This window comes from Hemibagrus wyckioides, linkage group LG06 (genome assembly GCF_019097595.1).
Source record: "Hemibagrus wyckioides isolate EC202008001 linkage group LG06, SWU_Hwy_1.0, whole genome shotgun sequence".
Classification (NCBI taxonomy): Eukaryota; Metazoa; Chordata; class Actinopteri; order Siluriformes; family Bagridae; genus Hemibagrus; species Hemibagrus wyckioides.
In genome coordinates this window covers 8880388-8892382 of record NC_080715.1, presented here as the reverse complement: position 1 = coordinate 8892382, position 11995 = coordinate 8880388, and the positions used below count along the sequence as shown (strand labels likewise).

Sequence of the window (11995 nt, the reverse complement as noted above, 5' to 3'; positions counted from 1 at the left end):
TTTAAGTTATAGAAGAGATACATTCATTATGTCCCATAATTATATACAAAGAAAAGCACTTACAAATCCTCATTGTTGAACTGTACAGTGCTTATTTCTATCAATCTCTCTCTCTCTCTCTCTCTCTCTCTCTATATATATATATATAATATATATAATATATATATATATGCATATTATATATATATATAATATATATATATACGTATATATATATATATATATATATATATATGTGTGTGTGTGTGTGTGTGTGTGTATATATATATATATATATATATATATATATATATATATATATATATATATATACAACTGTACTGAAAGAGTTAAATCAACACTCAGAGTATTAATTAAACAATAAGGAATTTGCTAAGTGACATAATTAAAGCTCCACTATAAAATAAATGCAAGCCAATGTTAACCCAAGAGTTAACATGTTGGTTATTGTCCTCATTTATTATTGATGTGGATTTTTGTATAGACAAAGAACTAAATCCCTGCTGATAAGATAAGGTGCACGCAATTAACCAACAGAGTCCAAGACGTAAATAAGATTCACAATACATGTTGCAAGCATGTATTTTGCAGAACAGACTCTAAATAAATATAGCTAACGGTGAGTTAAGCACACAATGCTTTTAAGCTCAGCTCATCAGGACATAGTCGTCTGCACAGTCATCGCTGTTATCCGTTTTTCTTTTTGTCTCAGTGGGAAGCTTGACTTCAGCATAATCACAGTCACTGTCCATGGAGTTTTTTCTGCCAGTCTTTTTGGGCTGGCCCGCTATCTTTTCATTTGCATGATCGATGGTGGCATAGAGAACATCCTCCTTAGGCTGTTCTCTCTGTGTGGGAGAGAAATATGAGTGTGTGTTAATGAGTGTTTTCAGGAATGTTACAGTTACAGTAGTTAATTGTCAATTAACTGGTGGGCTAAGTTGAAAAAAATAAAATAAATTATTTAAATTAATAAATAAATAAAAGCTTGGTTCAAATTTATATTGTGTCTCGAATACATTTGCAGTGTAACATAATATTATTATACAGAATTGAACTATTACAAAAATGGAGAAAACATGGGATACCTAACATTTTAGGAGGAAAGGAAGATGGTAAAGACTCATTGTGTCAACTTCTGAACATTAGTGGATCTTTTTTCTGCTCTTTATTTCAGGGAGTATTTTAGCTGAAGTTGTCATGCTAGCAATACTAAGCTATAGTAAAACATTAAAAGGAATTGTTTAGTGTGAGTTAATTCAACAGCAGAGGGGGATGAATGGGGGGTGTAACCATGCTGAAGGAAGTGGTCTCTCAGTGGTTAAACTGTTGAGCTACAGATCAGAAACCTATGAGTTCAAATATGAGAACAAGAGGTTTGGTCTTTGAGCAAAACGCTTCATCTGTTCTGAAGCTACTTTGGACAAAATCCATAGCCAAATGATCTAAAGTATTTGATAATACTTTGAATTTAATATCTATTACTTGGAAGCATACTGTAATATCACCCAATAAATAAAGCATTTGCATGCAAACATATTTCAGGTCTTTACTTCTAGCACTGCTGCAGTAACGTCTGTACGTTTTTCTTTAAAGTTCGGCACAGTTAAAGATATACGTTCCTCGGTAGTTAATATAAGCATGAGCATATCAGGTTATATCGCCTAACTTACTCACATACTTTTAAGAGAATCCTGATGTCTGGTTATTATACAGTAGTTAAAATACATATGTGTACTTTTACAAGCCAAAACGGTACTTTACACTTCGTACAGTTATCACACTAGGCGATATTTGCATGAATTTATTATTCAGGCTTTAGAGGAACATCATAAAATGTCACCTTAAAAATAGCAAAATGCCAGATGGCTTAATATAGACAACCATCTCTAACATTAAATTATGCTGGAACCTCTTTATAAAACCTCTTTATTTTTAAAATACACCAAAAGAGCTGAATTCTTTTCTTCATAAAACAGCACATGAGCCATTGTATAGGTTTTCAAACTCCCTTATATTAACGGTCACCCTTGAAAACCCCACGCCCTTCTGCTGGTATCTTACATGGGTGATCTTTATCATTTCCTGTCAAGGTAAAGCATGATGAATGTTTTGCAATCATGAAATCTATCTACAGTGCTGTGAAAAGGTTTTTGCACCCTTCCTTTTTTTTCCCTCACACTTAAAAGATACAAATTTTAATATTACACAAAGATAATGCAAGTAAATACAAAATGCAGTTTTTAAATAATGCTATAATTTATTTATTTTTAAATAATGCTATAGCTTTATTAAATAAAGCTGTCCAAACCTACCTGGCACTACGTGAAAAAGTAATTGCCCCCTAAATCTAATAACTGGTTGTGCCACCCTTTCCAGCAGCAACTGCAATCAAGCGTTTGCGATAACTGGCAATGAGTCTTTCACATCACTGTGGAGGAATTTTGCCCACTCTTCTTTGCAGAATTGTTTTAATTAAGCCACATTTGAGCATGAACGGACAGTTTAAGGTATCTCAATCGGATTTAAGTCCGGACTTTGACTTGTCCACTCCAAAACCTTAATTTTGCTTTTCTTGAGCCATTCAGAGGTGGACTTGCTGGTGTGTTTGGGATCATTTTCCTGCTGCATAACCCAAGTGCGCTTGAGCTTGAGGTCACAAACTGACGGCCGGACATTCTCCTTCAGAATTCATGGTTTTATCAATTATGGCAAGTCGTCCAGGTCCTGAAGCTGCAAAGCCAGACCATCACACTACCACCACCATGTTTGACTGTTGGTTTGATGTTCTTTTTATGAAATGCTGTGGTAGTTTTATACCAGATGTAATGGGAAACACACCTTCCAAAAAGTTCAACTTTTGTCTCATCAGTCCACAGAATATTTGCCCAAAAGTCTTGTGAATAAACTAGATATTTTTTTGGCAAACGTGAGACGAGCCTTTTTGGTCAGCAATGGCTTTTGCCTTGGAACACTCCCATGGATGCTGTTTTTGCCCAGTCTCTTTCTTATTGTTGAATCATGAACACTGACCTTAATTGAGGCAAGTGAGGCCTGCAATTCTTTAGATGTTGTTCTGCGTTCTTTCATGACCTCCTGGATGAGTCGTCATTGCGCTCTTGGAGTAATTTTGGTAGGCCGGCAACTCCTGGGAAAGTTCACCACTGTTCCAAGTTTTCTCCATTTGTGGATAATGGCTCTAACCGTGGTTCACTGGCGTCCTGAAGCCTTAGAAATGGCTTTATAACCCTTTCCAGACTGATACATGTCAACTATTTTGTTTCTCATTTGTTCTTGAATTTCTTTAGATTGCAACATGATGTGTTGCTCTTTAAGCATGCTTCACTTTGTCAGACAGGATCTATTGAAGTGATTTCTTGATTCAGCAGGTCTGGCAGTAATCAGGTCTGGGTGTGTCTTGTGAAATTTAACTCAGCTTTCCAAAATAATGTCGTTAATGTCGTTAGTTCTTTCATGATTTAACATTAGGGGGCAATTAATTTTTCACGTAGGGCCAGGTGGATTTGGACACCTTTTTTACCCTTAATAAATGAAATAATCCTTTTAAAAAGTGCATTTTGTATTTACTTGCATTATCTTTGTGTAATATTAAAATTTGTTTGATTATCTGAATCTTTTAAGTGTGACAAATATGCAAAAAATTAACAACAACAACAAAAAAAAAAAAAACAGGAAGGGGCCAAAAACCTTTTCACAGCACTGTATCTATAAGCTCTAGCTGTCAGGTTTGACAGGAAAAGGCGATTGCAAGTGTCAATAATAAAGTGCTAGCCAAACCGATAAGGTGACAGAAAGCAGAATAAACATGCATAGAGCAGATGGAGCAAAGAACGTACAACTATGAGCTGTAGTGTGGCACATACAACAACACATTAATGCAACAACTAAAGCCAGAAAAAGAAACACACTAAAACCTGCTTATTAGGGGTTACACAGAACAGTTGTGAGAGAGCACTGGGACATGTGACATGTGGTCATGTGACATGCTGATAGGTAATATAGACTGGCATCAATTTCTGATGAAATAAATAAAATTAGACACTGTAAAACATGATAGCCTGATTAAGTTACAGGGTATGTGAGCTTATTTCTTCCCTTAGACAAGTTTTGGATACTGAACTCAAGTTTATAAGTTTTGATAGATAATAAAGAAACTTATAGTAATCCATCATCTTGACTACTTGAAACAAAGCTGAGTTTACTCACCTTTTTAAGGCAGTAGGTGAACTTTTATTTCTAAATTTAACCATCTTGCAATATTTTACCATGCAGGTATATTAGTTAAGTGTATTTATAAAGAAGGCTGCTGAAATATGTTGTCCAAAAATGGTGAAAAAGTGTTCTATAGGGCCGATACATAGACAGAGCACTTTGACAACACTAACAACTTTCTATTTATTAAAGGATAATATACGTTGTGTGTTGTGGAATTTCATGTACAGCATGTCATTTATGTCAGGACAGCTTTTTACTACACGACTGTCACTGCTACATTTATAGAAACTGAATCAACTCCTTCTGACCAAACGGAACTGAGACATCAGTTGTACACTGGAACTGCAACAGGCTATGACTGAACACAGATATTTTATTTTTTACTAAAACCAACTTATCTTTTATCAAAATCGCATTCAGACGCAAAAAAAGAAGAAGCTCAGACTGCACCCTCCAATCGTTGTGTGAATTTGATTATACTATTATTAACCTCTTTGAGTTTGTGTTGTACTTTGAGAATGTCGTTTGCAAGTACTGAGTGGGAGGAGTTGGTTATTTCAGAGAAAACCATAAATATCTCAGCATGACCTTAAACCCATGACTCTTAAACTCGTGTAAAAAAAAAAACTGATGAATGCAACCTATTTCTACCTAAAATTAAAAATAATGAATCTGCTAATAGCAAAAACCATTTTAACATTTTATAACACACACACACACTTACATATAGTGCCATTAGAAAAACAGGCTAAATCTAACACGCTAATGGCATTGAAATCGGCATCCAATATCCTAACTGTATGTTCAACCATGAAATACAAAACCTTCATCCTAATAAAATGTCACTGTTTATTTTATAACACAGTTACTGATTTACCTTCAATGTTGATAGTAACAGTAAGAACATCTTTACATTTCCTGCCCTACTTGCGCCGCTCTTATCATGAAAAGATCGGGTTCCATCATGCCTGCCTTACACAGTTATGCTAAAAATAAAACCAACACGATCTTGCTGATACCTGAAAGTGACAACACTCTAATAATCCCCAAAACCCAGAACTGTCATCAGTACTCATCACTGGTCGTTGCTATTCAAATCATAGAAACAATGGCAAGATTACCTGGGTAATTTGAATGTCAAACAACCAACAGCAAATCAGAAAGTAAAATACACTGCGGCTTTTTTACAATAATCACTCGTACTGTTCAGACCCTGTCACTATGCTCGGAATGGAAATGTAAACGTACAGGCATGGCACAGGAGTTTATTAAGTAGATCACACAATACATTTCTCCTCTGATCTCTTATTTATTTCACCCACACACATTGTATCCTGATGTATTATGCTGTAAACACTCTCAAAACACCATTTTAATAGGATCGTGGTAAATACTTAACGCAAATCTGCTGTGACGAACTATTACTAGGACTATTCAGTGTATGCTGTAAAAAAAATTCTCAATATACTAGACCTGATTAAACTACCACTTATTTTTTCCTGTTTGTTTACCGAAAAAATGTTCTATATTTCCCCCCCAACAGTGATTTAGTCTGTGACCTAAAGACCCAGTACTGGTGTATTCATTTTTGAAGACTTCAAACCACTTTTGCATATCATTCTGCTAGATATTCATGCCAGTGTTTTCAAGTGTCATATGACAGCCCTATCAGTGGTAGCTCAGTGGTTAAGATGCTGAGCTATTAATAAGAAGGCTGTGTGTTCAAAATCTCATGTGTGTTCAAAATCTACCAAGCTGTCCCTGTAGGTCCCTTAACCCTCGACTACTCAACTGTTTAGACATAGAGATGTAGTAGCTTAGTGGTTGGACTACTGATCAAAAGATTGTGAGCTTGAATCCCAGGTCCACCAAGCTGCCACTGCTGGGCCCCTGAGCAAGGCCCTTAACGCTCAGCTGTATAAAATGAGATGAAATGTAAATCACTCTGGATATGGCTGTTTGCCAAATGCCATAAATGTAAATATAAGTTACTCTGGATGTGGGTGTCTGTAAATGTCATGCAACCTAATGGTAAACTTTATTATATTTGATGGAAAGTATTTCATTTCCTTTGTTGCATTTTCTATTTCTGCTTTTTGTGTTAAAAGGCTGGTCTAGTTCCTATTTATAAACCCTGTCTCTGACGCTTCTACTCAAGAAAGTATTGCCAGGCTTAGAATGTGTGGTAATTTACATAACATGAAGGCTAATACCCAGAAAACGAACCCCTCTCTGAATCTGCATGAATAATGACGTCTTACCAACTCCAAAAGGATATGGCCCATTGTGTTTGTCATGCTGTTTAGCTTTGCGTAACCCATTCTGTTCAGCTAAGGCCTCTGATTTGTGATAAAATGCCACGTATCCTCAGCACAGTGAGACATAATTACATTTCCACTGCTAACTCGACTTTTTTAGTAAATCATTTGTTGTACAATAAACTGTCAAAGTAGCCAGTGGTATATGATAATGTGACATTCTGAAAGAAGCATATGAAGAAAAAGTGAAGTTCTCTTTCTTATCGTCAGTCAACCATGAGGAATAAAAATGTCTAGACCACCTTTTAAAAGGTGATTGTGATTGTGTTTTCAGATTACAGCCCAGTTCACATATAGATCTGTTTGTGTAAATGTCAGTGGGAACCTTCTTCTCACTAGTACATTGAAGATGTGCTAGAAATGTGAGACAGTTTGCTAAAATCATATGAAAGTTAGAAACACGCAGGGTTCAAACCTTCATATCTAACATCATTTGTTTACTATTAAAGGAAAAAACCTGCAATACAGTCTGTTTCGTGTAGCTGTATTCGTGCATGTTTCTAATGAGATTTATTTTTTGCTCTAAACTCACTAATCTTCCACTAACCAGCAATTTTCAAGACAATGTTATGTGTTTTATGTGTGTCAGCGTGACATCCTCACCTGTCCTGCTGAGGTCAATACATTCAGAGACACAGCAACCGAGAGAGAGAGAGAGAAAGAGAGAGAGCATTAACTATGTAGTCCATTTAACATTACTATACAAATTTTTTAAATTAAAAGATTTTAAAATCTTTAATTAGTCTTTGATCAGTTCTTCATGTGCAGAATTGATAAAGTTGTACTTGGCTGCGTATTGAAATTTCTCCAGATTAACCATAAGCCATAGTGCCTTTCTACTATATCTTACAAGTACGGAAAGTGGCAACATTTTCATATAAAACAAACAAATCAGCAACGCAATATATGAATACTTTTCTGATGTTTTTATGAAGATGAACTCATGCAAGCCGTAATCGTTGGTGCAGGAAATAATAAAGCGTATACAGGAACAGGTCATACATGAATACCCATTATTAATAGTAATAATAAAGTATTATAAAGTCTTTTTAACCAGTTCTCTTTATTTGTACCATAATAAAGAGTATTAATAAAGATTGTTTACTTTTTTTTTTTTGGTGCAAATGTAGGTTAACACCAACTTTAATTACATTTCTAATTCAAAGCCAGTTACACTAACATTTACTTTGAGTCAACATAATAAACCAAATCAATCAATTACATTAGCATGGTGTTATACATTAGCATTAGTGTTATGCTAATAAGAGTAGTTCCTAAGGCCAAATGTACACTTGTTTTAGAAAATACAAAGTGAATACATGTATTTAACATGTATATTTCATACCGAAATAATAAATTGCCAACAACGTCCACTATAGCATACACTTCATAATGTAAATAAACTTTTTGCTGCAGTATTTTTGTATACTGTTGTTCCGGCTGTTTATGCATTGCTATTATAATAATACAATATTTGTTTATTATGATGAAAGCATTTGTTTAGTATTAGTATATTAAATATATGTGGACCTTATGTTAAAGTGATATAGTAACAAATGTTAGACATGGGTAAATAGCTAAACCTCATTTCAGTTATCAGGATGCATTTCTCTAGTGCTTCAGTGCCATGTTGCACCACATGACTGGTGATTACACAATGTAGTGACTGTTTCTGTAATATATCTAAATATATTAATCCAGGATCAGAAACTTCACTGTAGCATTTGGAAACTCATTTTAGACTGTTTTTCGTTGGCCTCATTTTCATAGACATTCTGCTATTTACATGTATTTCAACAGTGATAAAAGAGGAAGAAATAAAAAAGATTCTTACCGCCGTCTTGATGTTTGTCTTTTCTGTGGAAATAAGATGTTTTGTCACATTTTTATTTCAACAAGTGTCAAAGACAGACTCCAATGAAACATGACTAAACTGTGCCTTTCCTTGTTACTACGTAGTGTGTATCCTATCAACCGGGATTGCAGTTTATATAATGTATTTTCAGAATAAATCTACACCACATACACATCCATAGTCACACCAGTAACAGGAAGAGTAGTTTACTAACACTTTTTCTTCTGAGAGTTGTATTTATCATCATCCCATTTATAGACATTACACCTATATGCTAATGATGTTTATAACGCTGTGTTATGTGTATAACGTGAGTAAATAATTTCATGTGATCACTTACCTTCCCATTAAGCATGAGTTATTTCCCATAATCTGAATCCTGTTGCCTATGTAGTGTGAATTTGCGGTCTGGCCAAGTGAAGAATTAAAGAGATTAAGAGAGCTCAGTGCTCATGCCCATACAAACATGCCAAATTAAGATTTAACCCCGCCCCACTTTTACCACCAACGGAAAAGTCGAGAGTCAGAGACAAAATGAAAAGGGGAGAGAGAGAGAGAATACAAATGGTCCAACTAGAGCGTGTTTGTGTTTCCTTCTGCATTATTTCCTGTGTTCTGTGGTTTGCATATGGTCTTATACCAAACACATGCAACGTCTCTCTAACTGAACCCCCTGCACGTACACTTTTCTTCTATCACACATACATGTTTGAGATGTTTCTTTCTTCTTCAGCTGTTTATTTTTTTTTTTCCATTTTATTGGTCAATAAAATTTTAAGTCAGTGCATTTATTAGCACCCTGTGGTGCTACTGCAATGCCGAATATAACATCATGTTTCTATATTGAGTAAAACACGGTTGAGACACCGGTGAAGCATCACTTCATATATGCAAAAATAAACATATAAATAAAATTCCATTCAGATCATTTGCAAGTGATGCTATCTCAGGCGGTTACACTCCGTTTCAGCTGTTCTGTGTAGATACTGTGTGTGTGTGTGTGTGTGAGAGAGAGAGAAAGAGAGAGAGAGAGAGAGAGAGAGAGTGAGAGAGGAATTTCCATGTACGAATGTATGACGTTATGAGATAACACAGCCGGTTTTAAAATTTCCCTTTTTCCTCTGTCTAGGAATAGGTAAAAATAAAAGCATTCTATTTAAGGCGAAGGCTACTTACTTCCTGGTTTTGGATCCTCAAAGTGCTTAAAATGGCCAGGCTGAAAAATTGAAAGACTGACTTCGCAGATAAGACAGACAGTAAGAAAAAAAAAAAAAAGCATAAATGTTTGCTCCTAATTTCAAAAACAGCTGAACAATTTTATTAAAATGTCCAGCTGAAATAAGAACGTCATTAGTTGACACTATTTAAGTGTCTCTGGTGACCAGAGAGAAGGCTGGAGTGGAAAGGCATTATGTTGTTGTTGGTGTTTCTATTTTTGTGTCTGTGCATGTGTGTGTGTGTGTGTGTACATTGTTGTAATACAGGAAATCATCTTGTGCTAGTGCCACATTTATTTACAACTATATAAGAAGGAGAAACAGTAGCTGAAAATGAAAGCCAAGACTTAATGGCGTTGTACAAATATTTGCACCAAGTCACTGTTGAAACAGGAACTAATTGTTTCCTCTGAGGTTAGAAAAAAAAGAGGACGCGTTTTACACCAGCTAATGAAAAAGACAAGTGTAGTAAGATTTCAGTGTCTTTCTGAAAAACTTCAAGTAGAGTTTTTCAAAATTTACGTGTGTGTGTGTGTGTGTGTGTGTGTGTTCGGTTTCCACAGTAAGAATTGTGTGCAGCACTGTATTATGCATTATAAGGCAGGTGTCAGTTGATATGTTTGTGTACGTGTGTGTGTTTCCTTCTTTCATGCTAATTATGTACTATTTCCCTCCTCCCATAAGGAAGGCACTGCCACCATGAGTAGGGAAAGCTCAGTGGTTAAGGTATTAGACTAGTGACTGGAAGGTTGTGAGTTCACAGGACCACCAAGCTACCCTTGTAAAAAAATAAATAAATAAAAAATCTGCCAAATGCCATAAATGTACCGGTGCCTCAGCACCTTTACTTACTTTTTTACCACACTGTCTATCAGCTATGCAATCTTTACAGTACTGTATATTTTATCCATAATCTATTCTGTATGTATACCGAGCAGGCATAACATTATGACCACCTGCCTTATATTGTGTTGGTCCCACTTTTGCTGCCAAAACAGCCCTGACCCCCCGAGGCATGGAGTGTGGTATGCTGTGGTACCAAGATGTTAGCAGCAGATCCTTTAACATCAATAGGGCGGCCCACAGAGTGAAGGAACCACTTCTATGCTGTCCCTTGTACTTAGTTCTGATCCAAATTCATTACCAATTATAAATCTATGTGTTGAAGGTGTTGTTTACCCTTTTATGGTTGACCCAGGTGCTACATGCACCTTATTTGGAAAACAGTAAGATGGGCCAGTATCAAACTCTTGTATCAACCCTGTGGAAATAGATGGGGTTCCTGTCACCTGTCCTAAAACGTTGTCACTCAAAACTACTAGTCCTAATGATCCTAAAATTCTCTTTCATCACAGATTCGTTGTCATTCCATCTTCACCATTCAATCTGTTGGGTCATGACGTTTTGTTAAACTGTTGTTTATCTTTTGAAGGAGGACATCTTGTTCTCAGTACTCCGACTAATCTCCGTTTTTCTTCTGTTATGTGTACATCCGACATGACTAAGACCCATGATGACCTGGAAATACCCTATGAACTTTCTGAGGTCCCATCCAAATTGTGGGCCACACACTCCAAAGAAGTAGGTCATATACAGATATCACTGTATGTTACTAACCTTCGTTCATCAACCCCTGTTTATTGTAAACAATATCCTCTGTCTGTTGAGAAGGAGGAGGGTATTCAGTCTGTCATTAATTCGCTGCTCGAGCAGGGTGTTATTAAACCCACCAGTTCAGCATACAATACAACTATTAACCCAGTAAGGAAACCTAATGGTGAGCTTTGGCATTTTACACAAGATTTGTGTCACATTAATGATCTAGTAATACCTATTAGCCCGATAGTGCCTGATGTTTCATCCATATTATCTGCCATAGCACATGATCATGATCATTTTACTGTTGTTGATCTCTGTAGTGCTTTTTTCAGTATCCCTGTCAATGAGCAGACACAGCCAATCTTTGCCTTTATATTCAAACAACATCAATACACCTGGACACGCCTACCTCAAGGGTTCATAGATTCTCCATCTGTGTTCTCATTCTGTGGTACATTCTTCGTTGTCATCACACATCCTGCCAGAAGGCTGTTCTCTAGTGCTCTTCTGCTTTTGGGGAAAGATGCAGACTGCTGCAGAAGAGGCTGTATTATCCTCTTAACCCACCTGGCTCAGTGTGGTTTCAAGGCCTCACTCTCTACACTCCAATTCTGTAAGCCTCTGGTGCAATATCTGGGGTTCTTGATCTCTCAAGGACAACAGAAGCTCTCATCTGATTGTCTGAGAGTCATAATGGAAGTCCATCCACTCAAAACATAGACTGTTCACACTCTGACAAAGTGTTGCGCCAATGTTGTCTAAGAGACATG

At 36.2% G+C, this 11995-nt stretch overlaps 1 protein-coding gene across 2 annotated transcripts; it reads right to left on the bottom strand.

The window, feature by feature from the left end:
• Positions 1 to 432: 432 nt before the first annotated feature.
• On the bottom strand, positions 433 to 9816 carry si:ch211-214p13.7 (uncharacterized). 2 transcript variants are annotated; one of them, XM_058391068.1, is made up of 4 exons: positions 9586 to 9816; positions 8750 to 8817; positions 8388 to 8411; positions 433 to 852 (listed from the first exon to the last, which is right to left on the bottom strand). In XM_058391068.1, the coding sequence occupies exons 2-4, from the start codon at positions 8776 to 8778 to the stop codon at positions 648 to 650; spliced, it is 258 nt and encodes an 85-aa protein (XP_058247051.1). In that variant the 5' UTR covers positions 8779 to 8817; positions 9586 to 9816; the 3' UTR covers positions 433 to 647. The 2 variants fall into 2 exon arrangements, with proteins under 2 accessions (XP_058247051.1, XP_058247050.1); XM_058391067.1 differs by lacking the exon at positions 9586 to 9816 and having other exon boundaries at positions 8750 to 9260.
• Between the last annotated feature and the right edge of the window lie 2179 nt (positions 9817 to 11995).

Coding starts and splice junctions, on each gene's coding strand:
- si:ch211-214p13.7 (XM_058391068.1), bottom strand. CDS start 8,778: ATGGGAAATAACTCATGCTTAATGGGAAG. Junction 8,412..8,749: donor AACTCATGCTTAATGGGAAG/GTAAGTGATCAC, acceptor TTATTTCCACAG/AAAAGACAAACATCAAGACG. Junction 853..8,387: donor GACAAACATCAAGACGGCGG/TAAGAATCTTTT, acceptor TTTCTCTCCCAC/ACAGAGAGAACAGCCTAAGG.